Below are 26,695 nucleotides of genomic sequence, written 5' to 3'. Positions count from 1 at the left end.
GAAGTGTGGAAACTTGTGATTGACTTATCTTCAGAACTCCCATGATTGACGAAGGGCAACATCCATGAATGGCAACCACCTTGTCAGAAGGCCTTTCACAGCTCATCAGTGATAGGCCATCAACTACAGGTCATCATCAGATGCAGGCCATCTTAGCAGGAGCTTTCCTTAGGTCATCAGACACTAATGTTTGGCCCACAATATATAGCAGACCAAGGAAATTGAGTTGTGGTTTTAAATCAAAAGTCCCTTAGGCGTGGCTATTAGTGATTCATAGAGATACTGGGGGCTTTTGCTGAGGCTTATGAACCTTATTTTAAGCAAAGTATACTTAAAGTATGTGTGTAGGGGTAGTATTAATAAATTCTTATAACAGACCTAATACAGTATGATTCTACCTGATAAATCTACTAAAATTAATATAATCAATACATGGTAGATTAATCATAACTCTTATTCTAACAGCATTAAGTAACATAAATAACTCAAAACTTATTTCTGTTCTGCTTAGTTCATACCCATCAAATAACAATGACCAGAGTAAACACTGATTAAATTAAGCGCATCAAAATGATCTTCATAGACCTGATGATAACATCAATTGACGTAGTATAGAGGGAGAAGAAGGCCCAAGATTGAGCCCTGTGGGACCCCCATGATTAGAGTGCACTACCTAGATGAGGATTCAGCAGAGGAGACAGAAAACAAGTATTCTAGAAGCTAAAAAACTGGAAAGTGGTGTCACACCGTACTTTTTGTTGTCTCATTACCGTTGCCACTTTATGGGGGTGTCTCCATTAAAATATGGATAGAGGAGTGGATTCCATGAAACAATGGATGAACAAAGGATCTAAAGTGGAAGTTAAATGAGAAACAAACAAGAAAAGAAATAAAAGAAAAAAGAGGGTTGCTGAAGCATTTTTTAAAAATTCACCAAAGAGAATAGAAGGAAATTTGGAAGTCAAGTCAACAAGTAGCTAGGTGGTATATTAGATAGAGCACCTGGAGTCAGGAAGTCCTGAATTCAAATCCAGTCTCAGATACTTCCTAATTGTGCAAACCTGGGCAAGTCACTTAATCATTATCTGCCTCAGTTTCCTGGATTATAATATGGAGATAATAATATCAACTACCTCACAGGGTTGTTGTGCAAATCAGATAAGATAATATTTGTAAAGCACCTAGAAGAGTGCAGGCACTATATACTAGGCACCTTGCCAAGTGATGGGAATGCAAATACAATCAGAAAGAAAGATAATGCTTGCCCTCAAAGGGTTTATTTACATTGTAGTATATAATACATTATATTATAGTATTGCATCATAAAAGTAATCTAAAAAGGTAAATCTAAATCTAAAAGGGGGACACAAAGAAACCTGGCTAGGGGGCATGGTGGAAAGTCCCATGAAGTCAGGAGGACAGTCCTGAGAGGAACAAGGACATGGTTGGTCTGGATAGTCTCCTTAAAATGGCCACAGGGGTAAAAGATTTTTCCACTGTGAAAAATATTCCCAGGGTGGGGTAAGCTTCCAGGGTGAAAGTGCTTCCCTGGCATGGGAGAGAAAGTCTGCAGAGTCAGAAGGGAAGCTTGGAGGGGAATGAAGGAAACAGACAAGCAAAAACTTTGAAAATCACATATTGACTTTATTATATACATCTAAAAAGAAGCAAGCTGTATGGAACAGAGATTTGTGGTTCCACATAGGAATCTTATTTTTCTGTTCTCTCAAATACGGAAATGTTCCTTTGTTGGTGTTTACTAAATTAAGAAAAAATATTTTCAAAAAAGAGGGAGTAACAAATTTAAGCATAGAATTAGTAGATGTATAAGAGAATTGATGTAAAATCTGCATTAGAAATGTTCACTGTTATTTTAAGAGGTAGCAAGAAAAGCACCAAGTTTGGAGTCAGAAGGGCTGTATTTGAGTATTATTCCTGATACTTATTGTGACCTTGGCAAGTAAGTCCTCTGAACCTCAGTTTCCTCATTTGTAAAATGGGGAAACTATTTGCATATCTTACAAAACTTTTATTAGGAAAGTGTTTTGTGAAGTATAGAGCAGTATGTAAGTGTGTTTATTGTTATCAGCTAGTCAGCAAACTGTCTTCTATGTGCCACATACTGTGCTAAGAGCTTGAGATACAAAGAAAAGCAAAAAACAGCCCTTGCCTCAGGGATTTATAGATAAGATATATACAGGGTAAATTGCAAGTGATCTCAGAGGGAAGCCGTGAATAGTAGGGGTAATGGGAGGAGAAAGGTGCATATCCTGCAAAAGATAAGATTTGAACTGAGAACTGAAGAGAGCCAGAAGATGGAGATGGAGAGGAAGGGCATTCGAGCTATGAGGGAGAGTCAGTGACATGGCATGGAGCTGGAAGACAGCTATAGGGTATCCTGTGTGAAGACTAGTGTCATTGGATCATAGAATATGTAGAGGAGAGGAAAGTGCACACACTGGAAAGCTAGGCTTGGGCCAGATTGTAAAGGGCTATAAAAGCCAGGAGGAGGATTTTATATTTGATCATGGAGGCGGTGGGTACATGCAGGTGGGAGGCCACTGGAGTTGACTGAAGAGGGAGATGATATGGTCATCTCTTAGTTTTAGGAGGCTGTGTCAGAGGAGAGAAGGTGACTAATGTAAGAGATGTAAAAGTAGAAACGACTTGGTAAATGATTGGGTATATGGAGGTAGTTCAAGAGAGTTCATGGGAAGTTGGAAGAAGCATGGAAAGGTTTGGAAGAGCTTTTGTGGTGAGTAATGAATTGATTAGGGAGTTATTTACAGATTGTCTTTCTACAGTGAGCACCTAATTAGGATTGTGTAACATAATTTTGCAGTGGACCCAACCAACACAGGGGTGTATGTGTATGTATGCGTGTGTGTATATGTGTGTGTGTGTGTGTGTGTGTGTGTAATTTCTTCCAGATTTATTCAGCATTATGTGTAGGAGCAAAGACAGCAGATGGTGGCTTTATTCCAAGATTGGGGCTTATTATGCCTCCTCTGGTTTCTGCCTACTTTGAAGGTAGGATTCTAAATTTTGGAGTCAGAGGACCTGGATTCAAAGTTTATCGCTGCCACTTATTGCCTGCATGTGTTACTTCATCTTTTCATATGAGAGGATTAGACCAGATGACCTCCAAATCTATGATCCTAAGAAAAATAAATGTTTTTGCAAGTAGCAATGCATAACTTCTTGCTGTGTGAGGGGTCTGTCATCATACACTCTCTAAACAAGAAAAATTCCTCCATTTCCCTTCTCAGGAATCAGTTACAGTGAAATGTAAAAGGTGAAAAGAATCCAGGGGTGGGGAACCTACAGGCTCAAGGTCACATGTGGCCTTCTAAGTCCTTGGGTGAGGCCTTTTGACTGAGTCCAAGTTTTATAGAATAAATCCTTTTATTAAGGGGATTTGTTCTGTGAAATATGGATTCAGGCAAAGGGCTGCACCTGCGGAGCTAGAGGACCACATATGTCCTCAAGGCTGCATGTTTGCATCCCTGCAATAGACCATGCCTGCATCTGTGATTTGAGAGCATAAGATGATTTTTTTAAACCAGGGTTTTACAGTCTTTAGCTGATTTAAAGATGAGGGAATGGGCAAAAACCAAAGAGACAGAGGAGGACAGAGAAATAACACAAAATTGATTACCAGCTTTACTAGGAAAATTGTGTCTAATACTATTCTAGTCATATTTTAAAAAAAGATGGTATTTCTCTCTTACTTTCTGGGTGACAAGACAAGAGAAAATTAACAATGTAGTTACTTGCTATACCATTGACCTCAAAGACATACCACTTCAATTGGAATGCTAGATTGTCTTTTGGGTCTTCATCATCATCATATTTTAGAGCTGGAGTGAGTGATCTTAGAGTATATCATGTCCAAGCTCACTGATTTTACAGATGAGGAAACTGGCCCAGAGAATTGTTTCTACCTCCACAACACCTCTTTTCTTTCTCTCCTCCTCACTCACACAGCCACTATCCTTATCAAAGCCCTCACTGTCTTCTGGCCAGACTATTGCAAGTATCTTCCTCTTCAGTTTCCTGGCCTCGTATCTGTCTCCACCCTAATTCATCCTTCACACTGGTGCCAAATCGGTTTTCCTAAAGCACACATCTGACCATGTCACTCCACTCCAAATGAACTCCAATAGCTCCCAGTTACCTCCAGGAACAAATATGAACTCCTTTATCTGGAATTTAATGCCTTTCACAATCTCCCTAAACTCTTGATACAGCCATACTGAACTATGTGTTCTTCTACTTTTATACTTGCTGCCCCTATGATTGAGGAAGCATTTTCTCCTTGAAATCCCTGTTTTCCTTCAAGACTCTACTCAAGCACAACCTTTTACAGAAAACCTTCTCCAATTCCCTCAACTGCTAGTGCCTTCCTTAAGACTATCTTGTATTCATTTTTGTATATATTCTCTGGATACTTAAATATGTATATTGTCTGACAGTCTGTGGGACTCCACATACATAAGGGTTTTCTGGAGATAGTTGGGCTCTCTCAGCTTAGAGCTGGACCTGACAAAGAAGATTCTTTCAAGAACTAATTGGCATTGTTTATTGACATGCTGGGTGGGGAGAGGAAAGAAACTTGATTCTTAAATGAACTGCATGAGTAACTGTACTATCTGGATTCTATATAGTTCCCCAATACCAAAGGACAGTGTACAGTCCCTCTCTCAATAACACTGTACTTGGGAAATATGGTGCACTACTCATCTGTCAGACATTTGAAGAGAAATCCAACCCTGAAGATCCTAGCTGATGACTTGGTTGAGTTGTTCCTAGTAAGACGATTCAGCAAATTTTCCTTTTGTTATGCCAAATATGGGAACAAAGTTTTTGTCAGAGAAATGCTGCTTATTTTGTCCCAGGTATCCAGTAGCATTACATCACTTGGGTTCATGTCATCCTTTGTGAAATCGGGGATCTCAGTGACAATGAGCTGACGAGTCTTATTATGACACTCCAAGAGGTTGGACTGGAATCAGGATCAGAGACTGCTAGCTTGCACTGTTGATTTCTCTCCATAGAAAACCGGTTTTCTCTACTATGCCATAGAAACCTCTTTGCCCTGGAAGTGCACTCCACCTTGGAAGTATTCTCCACCCCCATGCCCTCTCCTTCTGATTGGTTGGTTTCTCCTAGAAACTTCCATTTAAAGGGGAGGCTCAGGTCAATGCTACCTTCATTTCTTTCCAGGCTGTCCTGCTGACTTATATCCATCGGACTTCCTCTGCTCCAGAGGGAAACACTTTTCCCTCCTTCTTTTCAGCTCCCTGTTGTATGTTGTCTTCCTCCATTAGACTGTCTGCTCTTTTAGGACAGGGACTATCTTTCTGCTAGGCTTTTATTCCCAGTGTTTAGCATTGTGCCTGGTGCATGGAAAATGCTTATGTTGATGGTCAACCTGCCTGCCTATCTCCCTATTTAGACCTAGGTTCCTTGAGGGTAGATTCTATTTCACTTTTGTTTTTTCTGTTCCTAGAACATAGTAGCTAATAAATGTTCATTGGTTGATATCAAAGCTAATATTCCCTCAGTTTACAGATAAGAAAACTGCCCATAGTTATTTAGTTTTTGAGTGTTCACAGCAAGATCTGAATTCTCATCTTTCTGACTCCAAGTCAGGAAAGAGGAGAGCCAAGATTCACATTTAGGTACTTTGACTCCAAATCCAGGACTTCTCTTACATGGGATTCTGCTTTTAATGTAATCTTTCAATAAATATATATTGCATATCTACAATATGTAATATACTCTGCTGAGAGAGAGTCCTGGGCAAATGAAACATGGCTCTGGGCCTTCAAGTCGATGTTTTACCATCTAACAAAGGGAAATAAGAGGTACATGTATAACATAAAAATTAAAATATGTGTACAAGAAGCTACTGAGTGACTCAGTGGATGGAGTGCTGGGGTCTGGAATCTGGAAGACCTCAGTTCAAATCTGACCTCAGACACTTACTAGCTCTGTGTGTGTGTATATATGTGTGTGTGTGTGTGTGTGTGTGTGTGTGTGTGTGTGTGTATGTGTGTGTGTGACTGTATGACCCTGGGCAAGTCACTTAACCCTACTTGTCCTATTTCCTCATGTGTGAAATGAGCTAGAGAGGGAAATGGCAAACCACCTAGTATCTATGCCAAGAAAATCTTAAATGGGGTCACAGAAAGTCAGACACGATTGGATTGACTGAACAACAAGAAACAGCATAAGAATATGTATTTAAAACTACACTACTGGAGCACCTAGGTGGTATAGTGGATAAAGCACCAGCCCTGGAGTCAGGAGGACCTGAGTTCAAATCTGGCCTCACATACTTGATACTTACTAGCTATGTGAACCTAGGCAAGTCACTTAACTCCAATTACTTTGCCAAAACTAAACTATACCACCACTAGCAACAATAATGGTTAGTATTTATATAGTATTTAAAGTCTTCAGTGTGCTATATATGGCATTTTATTTGATTTTCACAACTCTAGGAGGTAGGTGCTATATTATCTCTTTTTTACAAATGAGGAAACTGAAGTGTGAAGGATTCACTGACTTGCCTAGGATCACAGCTAGCAAGCCTCTGAAGCAGGGTTAAAGTTCAAATCTTCCTGAGTCCAATCCTCATACACATTGAACAAGAAAAAATGAAAATGAATGTTGTATGGTTATAATGATCAATATTGATTCTGAAGAAGAGGTGACAAAATGATTTTTCCTTCCTTTTTTTTTTTTTTTTTTTTAAACAAAGGAAGGGGACCAAGACCATGGGATATTTTATATGCTGCCAGACACAGTTGATGGTTTGGTTGGCTGATCTCTTATTAACTCACTGTTACAAGGGAGGCTCACTTGAAAAAGGAGAGGAGATACATTTGGAAATTAATATTATTTAAAACCCAAAGGCATCAATAAAATTTTTTTTAATTACTTGAGATTAGAATAAGGAGAAAATTGAGTTTCAGTTTCCTCTTCAATGTTCACCAGCTGTGTGACCCTGGGCAAATCACTTAACCTCTTTGAGTTTCCTTTTGTCAAATGAGAACAATAATACCTGCAGTATGGACCTGCCTTTAGGATCAAATAAGAAATTGTGTGTAGAGTGATGTGAAATTTTAAGTAATCTAGAAATGTGAGAGGAGTACATGTTCAGATTTGATGAATGAGAAGTGATTTCCAGGGAAAGGATTCAGGAAGTTTCCTGAAGTAGAACGCTTGATTCAGACCTTGAGGGAGGTTTAGGGAACACTACCAGCAAAGAAGCCCCACCTCCTTTCGCTCCCCGACCCTGACCTATAAACCTCTCCACCTAGGCACCAAAGGGAAGTGTGGAATTTGTTGATAGGAAAGACAAATCATTCAGTTTGGGTAGAGCATATAAAGAGAGTATATAAAGATGAGCACTGGGAGATAAGGCTCCTTAGTTTGATCCTTAATCAGTTGTCACTGTGAGCCACTGAAGGTTTGTGAATATTTAGCAGGATGTGATTATATATTTGTGCTTAGAAGACCAGTCTCCCTTTAGTGTGTTAGGATAAATGGAGGATCGGGAGATCTATTAGAAGACAATTGCTGGTAGTCTAAGCAAGGGGTAATGGGGGTCTGAACCAAGGTGGTTGTAATAGAAATGGTATAGAGAGGACAGATATATGTGTTACTATAATTTTTAGGGGAGCAGCTAGGTGGTATAGTGCATACTGCTGGGCCTAGAGTCAGGAATATCTATCTGAGTTCAAATGCAGCCTTAGATGCTTACTAGATGTGACCTGGGCAAGTCACTTAACCCTGTTTGCCTCAGTTTCATCATCTGTAAAATGAGTTGGAAAAAGAAGTGGCAAACCACTCCAGGATCTTTGCCAAGAAAATTCCAAATAGTGTAATAGAGAGATCCCCTAGGGATGTGTGTGTGTGTGTGTGTGTGTGTGTGTGTGTGTGTGTGTTGAACTATCATTAAAAAAGTTGATTCACTGTTTAGATTGTCTAAATTTAGGGGAAGTACATTGGGGTTACCTGCCTAGAATAGATATCAACCAGCCCTAATATATAGATACTACCTCAACTTTAATTTTTGAAGTTACTAAGGAATATAAATATATTAAATATTAACCATGAAGAGCCAGATTTGGAAAGAACATCAAAGAAAGAATGGTAGATTCTTGTGTTCTTTTTTGTTTGTTTTGGTTGATAGTCATACTCCTAGGTATTTACTACAGTAGTGATAATTATAGTCATTAACGGCTCTTTGCCTGGTAACAGAAATATTCATTTATTCAAGGGTGCTAAAGATGCATAAAAAGTCCTGTCATCAGACAGGAGATCTGGTAACACAGAGGGTTGGAGAAGAGATTTCCTTTTGTGGGATGCTTTCTTTTTGAAGTACAGTCCCAACTCTTTGAAACTGATTAACCCACTACCTCTGATAAAGGGGATCTGCCATTTTCAATTCCAAAGCAGTGTCAAAGAATATTGAAGAAATTCTGTTTAGTGCTGTCAAGTATACTGGACTTAAACTTAAGGATTCCATGAAGAACTACTTCTATCCATTTGTTTGAGGCAACTATTTCATCAGTTATGCCTTGATTTGTGTTTGTCCTTTGTTTTCAAAGGGGACCATGACATCAGAAAAATGATGACATGACTTGTACTTGACTTTGTTTTGAGTGAGGGAGAACTGTGCAAGGTCACCAGTTCACTTTCTCCTCCTGAGCCATTTGGATCCAGTGACCAGATATTCATCAGGATACCTGGAGATGGCCCAGGATGCAATGGGAGACCTTGGCCTTTTAGGCTAAGGTCTTTTCAGGTACTCACTTAAAGTGAGGTAATGCCCATTCATTGAATAGGCCTCTAAGAAGTAGTTAGAGGAAGGTCCCTTTAAATAGACAAGAAAAAAAAAACAAATAAATAAATAAATCAAGCTGGGCAGGGCCTCAGGACCCTCAGGGTTGTTGTTTCAAAGAGAAACAGTTACTATTGACAGTTAAGCCCTGAACATTAACATGAAAGTAACAGGTCATCTGAAAACAACTGTCACTTGCCAAATCCTTGTGGCTATAGAATCACAGACTCACAGGGTAGTAGAATCATAGGATTTAGAGATCACCTAAAGAGGTCTCTTCATTTTATAAGAAAGAGGATTCTGGCATTTTTAGGGTCAGAATGGGTTAAAAGTCAGAGTATAATTTCTTTTCTTTTTTTAAAAGTATACTTCAATCTGCACTCAGAGTTCCTTAGTTCTCTCTCTGGAGGTGGGTGGCATTTTTCATTCCGAACTGGTGTCCCATAGAATTTTCTTGGATCATTATCTTGATCAGAGTAGCTAAATGTTCCATAGTTGATCACTGTACACCATTGCTGTTACTGTGTACAACGTTCTCCTGGTTCTGTTCACTTCACTTTGTGTCAGTTTATATAAATCTCCCCAGGTTTTTCTGAAACCATCCTGCAGAGCATAATTTCTAAACAGTGATGTTGTGAGGGGGGGAAAAAGGACAATATTTATAAAATGCTTTGCCAACTTTAAAGTCTTATATTATTATTACAGGGGACTGAGATTCAGAGAGGGTTAAATGATTTGTTTGAGGTCATACAAGTAAAAGTAACAGAGCCAGGATCTGGACCTGTGTGCTTAATTCCTAACATAGCCCCCTCTCCCTACTTTTCTACATAGCAGATCTACCTGTTCTTGAGCTCTCTCCTTTACCTCCTGTCTTCCTCAGACATGTGCAGAGCTCTTGAAGGGGTAACTGTGCTTGTCAGCCATATAGACAAGAAAACGTGGAGCAGAACGCATAACATCTGGAATCCAACTGGCCCTTGGGGAGAGGGTGGAGGGAATGGAGACTGCCAGACAGAGGTCCTAGGGGAGGAGTTGACTAGAGAGAGAAACAAAAAGACAGGAGAGAAGAGAAACAGGAGGACAATGTGCAGGCGCCTAGACAGAGCTGCACTTATACTTGAAAGGTGGTACAGACCTATTGTCCACAAATATAGGATAATAAAACATGCCCATTTATGGCCATATTTGTTCATTTGTTCCTTGTTTCTGCTGAGGTCTTCTGTTGTGAAATTTTGGGGCAGGTTTTTATTACATCTTGTGTAATGAAGACTTCTTTCCTGGTATTTGGCATCAGAATTAAGTTGTACCTGTAATTTGAGGGTTCGAGCTTAGCTTGAGGTCTAGTTTTCAAAGAATATTATATTTCGAAGCTTGTGGTTGCCAAAAGCTTAGTGTTTGAAATCCTTAGGGCGAGGATTCCCCTTAGTATAAAAATCATACTCTTGGTTTGATCCTGCCCCATGCTGACCCTAAAATATTAGATTCCTCTTTATTCCCTCATTTCATACTGATCTGTCCTGCCTCCATATCATTGTGGATGCCATCTTCTACTACTGGAACAGACTCAACCATATTGGCATCCTTCCCCACCTTCAAGACACAGCTTAGGATTTGGATTGAATCAGGCTGCCAGCTCTTTGTAGATTGGGGCTGTGTTCTTTTTTACTTTGAGATTCCCAAGCATAGTTCTGTGTTGCAGCCTGCTCACATTTGCCCTAGGCATCTCTCTCCATTGCCCTCTGTTTGAGATTCATTTTCAAGTTTTTGGAGACTGTACTGTTTCAGGACATGCAGTCATACAACACTGGTAGAAAATGAATATTCAAAAGATGGATCTTTGTTTCCAGAAGTGTGGGGATGTTAAAGGAACTTCACAATTTCCTGAAGGCTATCCAGTCTTCTCTTCACCTACTACTTCTCCTGTTTACTTCCAGACCACACTTGTTCATTTGTTACTTTTCTAGTTATACTCACTCATGGACAAGCTCTGGAGCATGTGAAACAGGAGTAAAAGGTGTCATCAGGGAAATGTAGTGAGCAATGACAGATGGGACATTATACAATATCAGGAGGTGAGGAATGGCCTACAGCAAATTGGATGGAACCCTTGTGATGAATGATGGCAGGACATGTACAAGAGTGTCATAGAATGGGTACATGGCAATTTTTTTTTCTTTTCTCATTTTTGTGTTTAAGTGTAAAATAAAAACAATTAGCAACACCCCCCCCCCCCCAAAAGAGTGGCTCAGAATGGTAGCTGTGGTTGGCTTGTGATCTTGGTAAGTGGAAGGAAAACTTGGGTTGATGAGAGAAGAATCCATTTGAGTCTCTTTCAAACTCTATAGCTCTATAACCTAGTAGGTTCATAATACATGTTTGTTGAGTTGAATTGATTCTAAATTTTACTTCCACTGATTCTCTTCTTCTCTTGCTCCCTCTTCCAGGATCGGTCTATTTAATTTAGGGTTGGTTGACTGGCTGAATAAGTACTAGAGGCAAGAGTTGAATCCAGACCTTCTTGTGTACAAGTATAGCAATGTTTCCACTCTCCTGGGCTGCAGGCTAACTGTAATCCTACCTCTCAAACTGGAATTATTGTCATCAAATCTTGACTTACTTCTGTGTTATGAAGTCTGGGAACCATGATTTACCTTTTACAAATCACAAAACTAATACCCAACGAGGTATCATCACTTAATCAAATCCATTAGCAGAGTTGGGTTCCTAGACTAGTTGTGAGTTCACTGAACCAAGTTGCCTAACATCCAGACAAGAAAAGAATTGAAGTGCCTCTGTTTTCTGATTTTTTTTTTACTAGTATTGTGATGAAATTGCCACCTTTTCATTGAACTGAGACAATGAAATCACTAGAGAGAACATATTAAACAAAATGACTCTAACCATCAGCTACTACCAATCTATTCTGTGTTTAAACATATACAGGTCTGAAAGTCAGACTCACCTGAGCTTTTGGAGCTAATATCTGCTCTCCTCAGTTTTTAAAATTTCCCATCTAGCAACAATGAAGTTAGGCTTTATTAACTCATTTTACAAAACAGTGCACCCAGACCTACAGTGTTATTTTCCATCATCATCAGTGCGTTGCATAGTGAAAATATTATGGACTTATGTTTTCAGCTTTGCTTTTTCGAGTTATTTTGAACTGGCTTTTTTATTCCTGATTGGGCTTTTAGGGCAAAAAAAAAAAAAAGAACCAGGTGAGTAATATTGCAGGTATTAATATAATTATTGTACTTCTGTGTTCAGTGTTGTATTAAATATGGCAACACCTTAGAAATAACTTGTGGGATGTTTTAGAAATGAATTTACTTATCATAGAAACTTTCCTCTATCTTAGAAACAAAACATCTATGTCAGATTTGGTTTTTATTGTACCGTTCCAGAAAGAAAAACTTCAGTTGATCTTAAAGCTATTTCCAGCTTAGAATGTCAGGATTTAAATCGGTCCTAGAATTTATTAACTCCATTACATGTGTTTTACTGAGGCATGAGACCTCAATCCCACAACCCCATTGTCAAAGATGGCTTTTCTTGAACGATTTATTTTTGGATGTGTAGGGTGGGGTGATGATTGGGAGTTTAAACGAAGTAGCGGTAGAGATAGGTTAGGAGACTGGTTAGGAGATTGGTCAGTTCGCCCTACTTAGAATCTTGACTAAGAAAATGATTTGTAACTTGGTAGGGCAGGGGAAGGGACCTTTGAGATTATTTAGTCCAACCCATTCGTTTATAGTGAAACCCAATAAGGGGAAGTGACAAGCTCAAGGTTACACAGGTAATAAGTTGCAGAGACAGGATTTGAAAACGGCTTCTGACTCCAAGTTCAAGGCGGGGCTTGTAATCAAAACCAAAACCGCCAGGTGGGCTCAGATAAGGTAGGGGCAGAAAGTGAAGTCTTTTGCTATGCTTACGGGACTAATCCTCTTCCGATGCGTTGTCTATACTGCTGTGGGTTTTTGGACTGTCTGCGTACCCAGTGGGGCTCTTCCTTCGACCAGAGGGATACGGGGGAGGAGTGCGGGGACTGCGCGTCTATACCAGGGACCCAAGGTGGGGAATGTCAGGGACAACTATGGGAAGCAAAGTAGGGGGTCCCTTCAGCGGTCAGAGAACTGCTGTGGGACGGCTGTCATTAATCGCTGGGGACTTGGCAGTCCAGCTAGGTGGGCTGTATCCTTCCAAGGCAGGGGGTGGCACCTGCAAGCCACGGCAGCTGCTATGTGGCGGACCCGCTTCGCTGCTCCGCAGTGGGAATAAGTGCCCAGGGACCCCTGCCCAGCTCGGGGAAGGCTTTTGATGGGAAGAAGCCAAAGATCTGGCTTTTGTACGGAAGCACGACTCTGAGCCTAAGGCTTGGGGGAGGGGGTGGTGGTGGAAAGGCCCCGGGAGGGGGTAGGGGGGCGCCGAGAGATGGGGAGGCTGCTTTTGAAAAGAAAAGGTCAGCACAAGTGCCTGCAAAGACTGGCCCTTCCGCACGGGTAGGAAGGAAGTGCGGTGTAGGAAGCTTCCCTTCCCTTTCCATATCATTGCTGCCATGATCATTTTAATCTGCTCTCACTCACCCGCAGACGTTTATTGACAGAAATCCCATGGCTCGGTGTGCGTTAGTGTGAGGGGCCCCGAGCCTGCTGCTGCAAAGGTGTGGTTAGCGGAGGAAGGAGCCCGGAAGCCCCACGACAGCTGAGAGAGCGGGCTGAGCCGAGGCGAGGCGAGCTTGTCCTCAAATAACCTCCCTCCTCCTTTAAATAGAGCTAATATGGAGCCTTGCCTTATAAAGTCAAACTGCACCGTACCTCGCCGAGCCCGGGCCCCCACCCCCCGCCCCTCGCCCCGGCCCCTCAGCCTTTACCCGGCCCGACACCAGCCTGCTCTCCTGGGGGCCGCAGAGCTGGCCCCGGGCCCCCGGGGATCCGCGGGAGGCCGCCGCCCTGGGGTTGCCTGGCTAGGCGGCCAGCCCCGCGAGGCGCGCGGCGGGGCGGGGTAGGGGGCTCGCGGTGCATTGTGTATGCGGGGGCCTCGGTTGGCGGCGGCGGCGGCGCAGCCCAGATCCTGTGCCGCCCACTCCATGCCGCAGCTTGGGGCCGCCTGGGTCCCGCCGAGGTGGGGAAGAGTCAAGCCCGTACAGGCGGTCCTTTGTCTGAGCCGGGCTCGGCGGCGGCTGCCGGGACGGGGCCAGGCACAGGCGAGCAGAGCCGAGCCCGTCCTGGAGAGCGCCCGCCGCCCGGCCGCCCGGCTGCCCGGCTGCCCGGCCGCCCGGGCGCGGCGCGGCGCTGCCATTGGCTGCACTGCACCCCTCTTCTGGGGCTGTTTCTGCAGGAGGCATGCCGAGCGCACCGTCGCTGTCCGCGGGGCCGGCCAGCCGGGGCTGCCTCGGGGCACCATGAGCCCGAGCCCCCCGAGCGCTCGGCTGGACGGCCCCGCAGCGGAGGCGGCGGCGGCTGCAGGAGCAGGCAAGATGGCTCCCTCGTGGGCTGGGCTGGGCTGGGGAGAAGGACCCACTCGGGGCGGGGGGGCGAGGGGGGAGGGGGGAGGGGGGCTGCCCGGCGGCGTCTGGGGGAAGACTCTGCAAGTGGAACATTTGCACCACGGTTGTTTTTTTTAAGTTCCGCCCATCAAACATGTTTGCGGCTTGAAGCAATACAAAGAGTTTTGCTGGGCATTTGTCATTAATTGGAAGGGGGCACTTTTCTCTCCCTCTCTCTAAATGAGGCTCATTATGCAATTTGATTTTTTTAGGTTATAAAGGAAAACAAGAGACCTCAGAGGGAAAAGAAGCCCAAAGTTTTAAAGGTAACCGGTTATTGATTTTATAATCATTGTTTTTCCACCTTTATATAGTATTTTTCTTGTCACTTGGGATAAATTTGGCGCTAACTGCAAGCAATAAATCTCCTGATTTTTTAATTTGCTAAATGAATTTTTAAAACCCTGAAGTCCATTTTCTTGCTGTGGTACTGCCCAAGGCACACGTTTGCGTCCTTTATTTCCAGTGGTGCACTGGGCTATGTAATGGAAAGTTTATTTACCAACACGACTAAGGAAATTAATTCTTTTGGCCACCGTGAATTTTGCTGTTTGTGTTCAGTTCCATCAATGCGGATTTAAGCTTTCTGGGAGTAATTTATAGTAGACAGCAATGACATTGCTTTCTGAATTAAATGTCATATGAGGTATAATTTAAAGTTCTGTAATACATTGTGACTTTCCTAGTAAATAGTTCCTTTACATCTTTCATTTCAATTTATTAACTATTTGATTTGTAGTCAAAAGTATATTGGTTTAAGTATGATTTTTTCATATAGTCTTTAATTTTGCTAATTATTTGTGGAATTGTGTAGATTGCTTAAATATTTTCTTTAAAATGATTTAATGAAACCTGTTTAATAGAAGCTTAATTTATTAATTGTATATGGAGTTTGAAAGGGTTATTATACATCGCAGGTTTTACAAGGCATTTTAAAAGTATATTCAAGGCTATCCTTTCATAAACTACATTCAGTCTAAGCATAATTGTGCTTATTTTTAAAGGCTACAAATTACTGCAGAGTGAGAACTGTCATATTGTTATAAATATGAACAGGCTGAGTAAACATGCTAAGAAATTAAAGAGGCTGTGCTGTAACAAAACTACTTGCTTTAAAACAAAACTCTATACTGGTAATTGTATTGTCAATAAAATGGTTACATTGTTTCACCAACTGGATAACATTTTAGAAGAGCTTAAATCAAAATTGACAGTTTGAATAGGATGACATTGTGACTGTTACAAAAAGAATTGAATCTTTTTTTGGTTTTATAAACTGTATAAAAGTGATACAAAATATCCCAGCCAGGGATTATAAATGACTTTTTGGGGGGTGACTTGTGAGGAGGTCTGATCCAAGAAAAAAGTTCAACTTTGAATTGTCTAATTTCTCCAATCACTTTGGGGCCTATAGTCATGTAGTGCTAGAATTACATTCACATTAACTTTATAAGATTATTTTTTAAAAAATCATCACCTAATTCTGTTTAATATTATTCCTATCCCCAAGACTATTAAAGCTTCAGGAGCAGTGATCCTGTGCTCACTATTTCCATCTCTGACCAAATAATCAGACCACTGACTCATCCTACTGAGGTCTGGGCCTTCTGCTTAGCTATTTGTGGTCCTGTGGGATCTAGACTGTAATTCAGATGGTCAGTCTATTTAATGACCAAAGAAAATTACTTCTTTCCTTTCCCTCTCTTCTCTCCCCTCTCTCCCTCTCTTGTTCACTTCTCCTCTTCCCTCCATATCAACATAGAGATATAGACATAAATATGGCACAAAAGAGGAGAGGGAGAGATTATTGGTTATTAAACAGCTTGATGTAACAGAAATACATTAGATATACAATTTAATGATAAAAATGACCACACTTAATGGGGGACGGAATGGAAGGTTTAAATTTGCTTTGAAAATCATCACTACCCTATTTGCCTAGGCCAGGAGAAGATTGGTACCAGAGCAGTTTTATGTTATCATCTTATAGTAACTAGCCACATTTCTGGGCACGTGGTTGGTGTTCAGTAAATACTGTTTGATAATCTACTCATGCTCCTTCTCTACATGTAATATATATATATATATATATGTATATATATATATATATATATATACATATATGTATATGCACTTAAGTGTATAACACAATGTGGTTAGGTACTATAAAATTACTGTTTTTAATGAATAGAATTACTCCTGCATAAATTCTTTCTTGGTCTGGCTAAGTAGAGTACTGACAATTCTTAAAGCAGATTTAGACCTTCACATTCTCCCCTCCCCCTTCCCCCATTAAGTAGGGTAGATCTGTCATTAAAACCACCACTTGCATGTCTAATCTTTCTTTATCCTTTCCGTACTGAATATACCCATCTCTTCATTTCATAAAGTCAGAAGTTGAGAACTTTTCCCTCTGCTCTGACCAAGTTGCTACATTGTTCTTAAAAGATAGAACAAATATAGAAAAAAGGATGGCACAAATTACATTGACCAAGTGTGCAACCCTTCCACAAATGAAACTTATTCCATTGGCTCTGTTAAGAGAGTTTTATTCTTTTGGAAGAGAGTTCATTTTTATGTTGATTTCATAGTAAATCTCCGCACTAAACAGTGTGTTTTTGTTGTTTTTTGATTGTATCGCCTTGCACCTGGGTAAGGGGCTTTGGGCAAAGTGCTGCTTCCTAGCCCTTGGTTTTAGTAAGCAGTCATATGGGGTCTGCCATAACTTGTCATATTTAATTCTTTTGCCTCAGCTTTTCAGCTGAATAATTAGTGATTGTTAGATGAGTGAATTGAAATTTCCTAAAAGGAGTTGAGGAAGTTGTTGATTCTACTGGCATTTAAAAATATCTTCTTTCCATTTGTGTTAAGGGTGGTTTTTTTCCCCTTGTCTTTTACTTTGTCCAAATGTAAATAATTTAGTTCTTGTACATGTACTGTATAATGTATAAATTTAAGGAAATTGTGTGGTTGGATGACTGAATATATATTTTGAGGAATATCTTTTAAATTAAAGTTTCTAGCGCTAGGACTTGGGGGGTTGGGATCTTCCTTGCTGCTAGCCTCAGGACCAAGAGTGAGAAAATACCTAGGGTGTTTTCTCTAGGTTATCATCTAATGTGTCTTAACTTTTGTAATTGCCTGCCTTTGCTTAGGGGCACTATGCTGAAAAGCATCCTTTCTGAAGTGTTACTTTCATATAGGGATGATCTTTAGATTTCCTCATCTCTATAGGAAAGACCCTGCACTTGCACCCCCTCCCCACCCCTTGACTCCTCTTGTTTGTCTGAAGAGAGTTGGATGTGTAAGAAAGAACCTTAACCAAGTATTCTTTTATAGATGCTTTCAAGTAGGAGGCATGATCAGAAACTTGCTCTCTGCTCCACTTTTGGCTTGAGGGCCTGGGCAGTGTCTGGTTGTCTGTCTGGAGTGTTCATTCAACTGACATCATAATACTGAGATCTGTGTTGGAACCTCCTCTACTCCTACCCCTCTTTTTAAAACAAACAAAGGAACAAATTTCTCATCTGATGTTCTGACAAGATACAAACATTTAAACATTGCAAATAGCAAGAAATGAAAAAGTTTGGTTGGCTCATTGAGGAAAAAACCGTTCCATTATGAGACCCTTCACAATGTCCCCAGTTGTCATCTGTCAAGAGCATTCTGGTAACTACAAAGGGGGGGGAGTGTTGAATGAGAGTGTGTGAAGAACTTTTGAAACTGCTTATGGCCATGATTAGAAAAACACCTTCAGGTTCTTGTCCTTCTACCAGAAAGTCAATAATGTCATTTTCATGTATATTGTTAGTAGTTCAGTGAGTATGTTTCATTGAGCCTTGTTTGGAACAGAGTTGAGTGTTTTTGTGTCTTGAGTGTTTATAGTGGATATTTGTTTTGTATTAGTAGACTTTGAAATGTACTTTTTGCAGAGTCTCTATTCTATATTGTGAATTTGGGCCCATCACCTTTGCTATTGACACTTTCTTTTTTCACAGATAATGCTTCTACAGTTCAAATGACTTTACTCCAGTAGTTTAGGGTTGAGAAATCTATTTCTATCACTCCCCCTCCCGTGTTATTTACAAGTTAACTTATCTAATAAATAACCACAGAAGGCAGCATGGTGGTCAAAATAGTACTGAACCAAAAATCAGGAAAGTTGAGTTCTAGCTATATAGATAATCTGCTATATATGGTGATAGCCAGCCCAAGGTACTTGAGCACTGGGCCTTAAAATGAGGGTATTATCCTAGGTTATTTTTAAGCCCTTTCCTACTCAATGCTAGTTGCTATTATTTTGTTTTACAAAGGAAAAACACCAAGACAAAGATATTGATATAGTTAAGGTATGTTGCTTGTTCATGCTCAGAGGCAGAACTTTTCCCCACCTCCTGGACAGATCTGGTTTACAAAGCACAGATCTGGTGTAAAAATATAATTTTAGGATAACAATCCTACACCTACCAAAAAAACTGAAACAAAACCCTTGGGGTAACCATTCAGAAATCTTACGGATACAGATCTAGCAAAGAAAAAAATTCACCTTCTGATTTTTCTACTTTCACTAAAGTTCCTTTCACTGATGGAGATGCTGAGAGAAGTCACCATGTTTCCCTCCTCAATAGCATGCCATACTAAAGGAATAGCATGCTTTTCTCCATGTACTTTGTGACCGTACTTCTTAATAGGGAGATTGAGCTGTAGACTGTTCTGAGGTTGAAATGGAAAGGGAATTTTTTTTATAAGTTCAACCTAAGTTATTAGCAAGCTTGCAACAATGAAGCTACTTGCCTTTTTAAAAAAATCCTATGGTTAATGTTATTACATTGTGACTAAATGAAAGACTACAGTTGCTGAAATCACTCCTCCCATTTCTTGGGATAGCTTTGTTTCAGAGACCCCTAGACCGGGTTCCTAGGTATGACAGCTGCCTCTCTTTGTTTTGGTTATAATGTAACCTTAGGTGACCTTTCACACCACTTACACTTCAAAGAGCAAGAAATTAACAAACATTCCTTGGAAAAAAAAGAAAAAAGCTGTTAACTATCTCAAAGCTCTTTAATAAACTTAGATTGAATTGACCCTTGACCATTTCCAGGTTGTGATTGATGTTACCCGGGGATGGCTTGTGAGGCACAACTGGTATTTGTGATCTGGTTTATTTTTTGTATAAGATGACAGCAAATCTTTAGGATTTAGATTTGCTCCAAATGGAGTAATTCAGAAGGAAAAGGATAGTTACTTCTAATATAAGAACTTGCCAAAGACTACCTACCTCTATTTTTGTCTGTAAAGTTTTAAACTTCATGTAAACACTGAGTCCTTTTAAATGTAAAAACAATTAAGCAAACATTTGAGTCACTTTTTAAAAATTTAGTTTTTAAAGTGCTGTTTTGTAAACAAGATACCTTGGTCTTCTATATTTAAAGTGTGGCATCAAATGAACTAAACCTGGCAATAGAGTGCAGAGAAGTTCACATCCCAGCTCCTGTACCATTGCAAGCTCTTAAATAAACACTTGAACATTTATTCCTCTTTAATAGTATCTTATGCCTGTTATCACATCATCTATTGGGAAAGAGAGCCTGCGCCTTTTGGACCAAGCTTGCAAAATTTGTATGTATGTGTATGTATGTATATATTTTTATCTGGGCCCATAATTTCTGTGATATAGGGAACTTCCAGCAAGAAAACTCCCTCTATTAGTAGAAAGAAGCAATTATTCATTAACAAATAGTCTCAAAGAATTGGGGGTAGGGGAGAAGTACCACTGAGTTGTTGTAAAAGGTCACACAACTAGTATGTGTCAAAGGGGGTTTGATATCAGAAATTAACTGAATTCCAGGCTGTCCCACTCGAAACATCTTTAGGCTGCCTTTCTTTAGGTTTAAAAACAATAATTTTTAGAGATTTATATTGGTTTCTAGGTAACTAATGGTAACAAATTCAGCTGAAAGTCACTTTTTAAGTAGCTAAAAAAATGTTTTCAGTAATTTTTGTTTCTGATATCTTATGTTTAGAGTAATTAACAATCCTATTATTGACTTAGTAAGATTATTCCTAACATTATTGGGGTTTTTTTTGAGGGAGGTGGAAGGAGAACTTATATCCCACATGTTCTTTGATTTAAAAATATTGAAATTATGATCTGTTTCCTAATAATCTTGAAAAAATGAAGAATAGTTGCCAAATATTGCAACTGTAAACATTTCATTTTTTTTCTGAACCGCTACTTACAAAAATGTATGTATTCCAGGCCCAAACATTCTGTACTAATGCCTAAAACATGGAAGAAAAAATATGAATTAGCCCAATGTTTTAAATATATCATGTATACCGGTGGTATCAAACTCAACTAGGATCCTTGTGGGATATAGAGTGACTTAGAAAACCACAAATTAACATTATCTATTTTGTATTGCATTTTTTATTTTGTTAAATATTTTCTAATTCCATTTTAATCTGGTTCCTAGGCTTCTGAGTTTTGTCACTGGCCAGCAAGTTTGACAACTTTGATAGAAAAAATCAGCCAGGAACTAGAAATAACATTTGTATAAGAATGTTTGTTATATAAGAGCACATTTAAGAAAGGCTAGGAGGTAATGCTTGGAGGATTTTCCCAGTTATTGATACTGAACTCATTATCTTTCCCCACAACAACCTCTTCTCTTCCTAATTTCCCTATTTGGTTGTTATTGTTGTTCAGTCATTTCGTGTGTCTGACTCTTGGTGACCACATTTGTGGTTTTCTTGGTGAAGATATGGGAGTGGTTTGCCATTTTCTTTTCTAGCTCATTTTACAGATGAGAAAACCAAGGCAAATAGGATTAAGTGACTTGCCCAGGATCACACAGCTAGTAAGTGTTTGAGACTAGCTACGAACTCAGGAAAGAGAATCTTCTTGACTTCAGACCCCACACTCTATCCATTGCACCACTTTGCTACCTCAATTAAAAAGACAGTTAAGTGACTTGCCTAGAGTCACACAGCTAGTTAGTGTCTGAGGCCAGATTTGAACTCTGGTCTTGGCTGAGCCTGGTGCTCTGTCCACTGAACCACTTAGCTGCCCCGACCTTCCTATTACTGTCAAGAATATAGTACTGCCATCTTTCAGTCACCCAGGCTCCCAAACTAAGGATCATTTTGGTTTCCTCACTTTCTCCCAACCCACATAGTCAATTAGTGGTCAGTTCCTGTCATTTTTACCTTCACAACATCTCCTGTATGTCTCATTCTCTCCTCTGACATTGGAACCAGCCTATTGCCTTGTGCTTGGCCCAGGGTGATTTCAGTGTCAGAGAGAAGAAGGACAAAACTGCTGGCTACTTTTCCTGCCTCAAGCCTCTCTGCACTCCCATCTATACTCCACTGAATCGATCTCCCCAAAAGATAGGACTGATCATGCTGTTCCCCTATTGCATAAACTCCAGTGGCTCCCCATTATCTCCAGGATCAAATACAAAATCCTCTGGTTGACTTAAAAAGCCCTTCATAACATGATCCCTGCCTTTTGTTTTTCAGTCTTGTCTAACTCTGAGACCTCATGGGCCATAGCATACCAGGTCCTTCTCCCCTCCACTCTCTCTCAAAGTCTGTCCCAGCTCACAGGACCTCTTCCTACATTTTCCATCTTTTTCCGTCTTACACTCCTCCACATCCTCTGTGATCCAATGACATTGACTTTTCCTCCATATGAGTCACTGTATATGACTTGCTATTTTTTATACATGGCCCTCCATCTCTAGACTCCCAAGTGTTTTCACTAACTGCCCCCTCCCTCTCACCTAGAACACTCGTCCTCCTCCTCCCTTCCCTGGCTTCCTGCAAGTCTAAGCTGAAGCCCACCTTCTGCAAGAAGCCTCTGCCAGTTCTTGCTCTTAGTGCCTTCTCTCTGTTGACTAAATCTAATTAATCCTGTATATACCTTGTGTGTACATAGTTGTTTGCATGCTGTCTCCTTGAGAGCAGGGACTGTCCTTTGTCTTTCTTTGTGCCTGAAGCCACAAGCAAGCAAGACTTTCAATGAATTAAAATTATCCCTAGTGCTTAGCACAGTGCCTCAAAGGCACTTAACAGGTGTTGGTTGACTGAGTAAGTATTATTTGCTTTTCTTGTCTTTATGAAGTTATTAGATTATTAAAAAACGAACCCTGACCACTTGAAAATACTTTACACTTGGTGAAAGAGACATTGTCCTTGTATATATTATAAGTTTGATTTGTGTTGTAATCCTAGGGAAACATATTTACACATGTATATACTAAGTGACTGAGGCCAAATTTGAACTCAGGTCTTGCCTCCAGGCCCGGTGCATGTATGCTGAGTTTGGGCTTCCTCTGGTCAAAGATTTCCAAAATATCTTGCCTGACGGACTGCATTTTGGGATTTTTTTTTAATACTTAAACTTTAATAGAGAAAATGTTGGAGGTTGCTGGGTTTTCATTTGAAAATAGTTATTTTTCCCAATTTAGTCTATTTTTACTTCTTATCTCATTTTGTTGTTGTTCCGTTGTTTCAGTTATGACTCTTTGTGACTCCATTTGAGGTTTTCTTGAGAAAGATGTTGGAAAGGTTTGTGTTTCCTTCTTCAACTCATATTACAGGGCTAAGCAAATAGGGTTAAGTGACTTGCCCAGGGTCACAGAGCTAAATGTCCAAGACCAAATTTGAACTCAGGAAGATGAGTCCTCCTGACTCTAAGTCTGGCATTATATCCAACGTACTACCTAGCTACCCCTGTCTCATTTTACAACCCCTTTCAAAGCAAGGTCATTAGTCTTTGCGCTATTATATCAGATTTTACAATAGACTGTAAGCCACTTGAGACTAAGAATTGTGACTTATACATCTTTGTCCTCCCAATTCATTGAAAGCCTTCGTTGCTTGTGGCTTCAGGTACTAGAAGCAGCTGTGACAAAAATCATAATTGTCTTTAAGGAAGGATATTGCAAATGTAAGGATTATCTCTTGATAGGGAAGCATGATAATTTAAAAAAAAAATCCACAAAAGAATTTCAACCTTGGCGTCCCTTGAACCCCCAGTCCAGACCTTCTGCCTGTCTCAACAATGGGGATTTTCAACAGTGCAGTAGGAAAGCTGGTTGGGGATTTGATTGTGATTTGTATGATATCTAACCATAATAAGACCACAGCTTATTTAAGACACCTGATGTTCGAGAAACAACTCTTTACCAAAAATTCCTTCAGTGAATTGTCATTTCATGTTATATCCCTTGTCTTTATGGAGGCTCCTTTATGAAATCTCTCAAATCAAAATAGTTCAATTTCTTTTCTTTTTCATTCTTTTAGGAATCATTGCTTGACAATATATAAAGGTGATGTAGACATGCCTCTGTATTTTTTTTATAAAACTGTTATTTTAAAATATTATCAACTGTTCAGTTTACATGCACATGATGAATTCTTGCCTGAATTTAGGTCCAGGACAGATTTTTGTCTTGGCACATGCATTTGTGCGCTTTCTTTTATAAGAAAATGGTGGGGGGTAGAGGGAGGCTAACATTTATATAGAACTTTTAAAGTTTACAAAGTTATTGCTACCTAGCTAACTAGTCTTAGTTGATCCTCATAGAAACCCTATGAAATCAATATCCTACTTGTTAGAAAAATTAAAGCCAAATTTATTGTCTAGGATGGTGTTTGTAATCTGCCTAGTTCTCATACTTGAAAATGTTTATTGCCTTTACTCCATCTGGATTCTATTATATTTTAACCCTTAATGTCCTACCTTCTCTAAGTCACCTTGGATCCTTTCAAAAGTCTTAGCTATACTTTTAAGTGAACAAAAAATCAAGCATTAATAGAACTTTTAAGTGGTAAGAGAAGTGATGGAGAAACCATAAACGCTGCTCTGAATATTCTATCTTATGTTGAAACCACCTAAAAATTCTAGAATGTTCAGGAGTTTGCTTGTTAGTTTGTTGGGATCATAGTCAACGTAGCAGATGGCCCGCATCCCTACCTGGCTGGTGATGTGGTGAAGAAAAGAGACACAGGAGGCAGGAAAAGATAGACCAATTCCGTTTATTGCTCCGAAGGTTAGGGTATATATATAGAGAGAAACTGCAAGTCTCCATGACATTCTGCTCCTCTCCTGTCCCAGTGATTTGGCCAGTCTTATTATCTTTAAAGACTGTTAGCCTAGAGGACATCTATTTTACGTATCCCTTGTTTTCTGTAATTCTCATGTTTGTCTCACGGAGACAGCAACATCTGGGGGGCGTGGAGAGCCATTCCAGATGATAATGAGCACAGTCTCAAAGAACAGTTTCCCCGAAGGTCTTTCCTGATCATGTCAACAGCACTCCACCCTGGCCCTCAACAGTCAGCAATTTGAAGAATCAATTTTCCCACATGGGAACTTAGACATCTCCTTTTCACCCTTCCTAAAAAAGGCAGAAGTTGGGGAAGTAGACAATAATAGTTGAGTATAGACTATTTAGAAAACATGACAAATATTTGCTTTCTTGCCTAACCCTCCTTTGCCAGATCTAATTTTCCCCACTTTATTTCTTACGCACTTCAGACCTCAGAGGAAAATAGGGGGGAGAATCAAATATGGATCCTATTTTCCAAAGAATTGTATAATATTCTAATCCTCCACCTCTTTACCTTGTTAAAAAAAAGTCTTCCAGAGGGCTTCTGGGAAAAATAACACATTAGCAATATTGAAAAGATAGGAAAAGAATGTTAGATTGCCTTGTACTAACGGATTTCTAAAGAGTAGGAGAGAAATTTGGTGAAATGAATTAGGAAGTCAGTGATGATCTCTGAGGGTTGAAGACCTGGGGTGATAGCTGAAATTGTCTACTGTACTGCACACCTATTAATTATGGAAGAAGCAGTGGGGAGCTGTACAAGAGGGAATTGTATTTTAGGCAAGATGGATGTTGTAAGATTCTTGTTGTACCTTTGCCTTTAAAATAATAATTAATTTAAAGGTCTTGAATATTGATTCAGGAATTTATGCTCCCTCATGGATTCTAATGCTTCAGTTATTTTTAAACATCTGGAGACTATACTTTTTGTAGTGAAACTGGGAGCTTGAGCTTTTTTTTTTTTCAACTTCATGGTGCTAAGCCTTGCATAACTGGGACATAGAGATGCAGCTACTTCTGGAAAAACACAGTAGCTGTTTTTAGTCCTAGCAACAAAAGCATGGAACAGAGATGGCCACATTACAGCTTACTTAAATAGAATGGTTGGTGAAGAAGAATCTTGCAGTGTCTTGATATAGATAATCTCCAGTTTATTATTGTGTATTAAGTAGTATCATCCACTCAGGACCTTATGATTTGGATTTGGATTTGGCCCTTATGAAGCTGCTCCATCCTACAGATTCCACCTGTTTAGGTTAGCAACTCTAGTTGGCATTCTCCTCCTTCTCATCCTCCTCCTTCCTCGTTCTCTTATTCTTCTTTTTAAACCTTCACCTCTGAAGTTTAGGCTTAAGAATTGGGCATCAGATTTTCCAACTAATTCAGGTGAAGTTTCCATAGGTGGGTAAAGAGAGGATGTCATTGGTAACATTCCTTTGTATAGTCTTATCCCTATGCCTGGCATGCATTTCTTCTCTATTGCCTCAGAGAATCCCTGATTTCTTTCAAGGCTCAATTTGCATCTCTTCCTACATAGACATATTTCAAACTCCCCATTTACTAATGTCCTCCCCACTGGCTTTGTTATCTGTTAATTCTCCTGCTCTGTCTCTCCTCCCCATTAGAATGTAAGCACCCACCTTTGAGAGTAGCATTGAACCTGGTACTGAAGGAGTACTTAATAAATCCTTATGGAATGAATGAAGGAAGGAAGGAAGGAAGGAATGGTATACTTTGACCAGAAAAAAAAAAAGGTGTGAATAGCGTATTATGGTCTCCTACCCCTATATACCTCTTTTATCCATTCTTCTTCCATATTTTATTTATACACTGATTATTATCTGCCTTAAAATATTTTTTCTTACAATTTTGTCTGACATTTTTTTCCAGGTTCAATTTTATGTTTTTGTAAAAAACAAATTTTTTCCAGAGTTGCAAATCTTTGTAGTGTGTAAAGCAGCCATCTTCATAGTCTTAATAGTTCGAGTATTTTTATTTGCTTTTTAAATAATTTCCTTGGGAGGATTTATTTCATTTTTCTTCTCCTTTCAGTATTTATCATGCTCCTCTCATTTAGTATCATCCCCAAACACTCTTCCAGCTCATTAGTAAAGTTATTCGTTAACTTCATCATTGATGCAGACCCTTATAGCAGTCTACTAGAAACTTCCT

General features: G+C 39.8%; 1 protein-coding gene across 3 annotated transcripts in view; it reads left to right on the top strand.

Moving 5' to 3' along the window:
* The window catches only part of TET1 (tet methylcytosine dioxygenase 1), a 172,011-nt gene that overhangs the window by 23,862 nt on the left and 121,454 nt on the right, over positions 1 to 26,695 (top strand). For 2 of the 3 annotated variants that reach the window (XM_072628780.1, XM_072628779.1), the window contains one exon: positions 14,615 to 14,668. In XM_072628780.1, coding sequence (XP_072484881.1) covers positions 14,615 to 14,668 — 54 coding nt within the window. Of the gene's footprint in view, positions 1 to 13,810; positions 14,329 to 14,614; positions 14,669 to 26,695 lie in introns of those variants that run through there. The other variant, XM_072628781.1, reaches the window with a different exon arrangement.

This window comes from Notamacropus eugenii, chromosome 1 (assembly GCF_028372415.1).
Source record: "Notamacropus eugenii isolate mMacEug1 chromosome 1, mMacEug1.pri_v2, whole genome shotgun sequence".
Lineage (NCBI taxonomy): Eukaryota > Metazoa > Chordata > Mammalia > Diprotodontia > Macropodidae > Notamacropus > Notamacropus eugenii.
The sequence above is the reverse complement of the archived record's forward strand: the minus strand, read 5'-3'. Positions and strand labels throughout refer to the sequence as shown.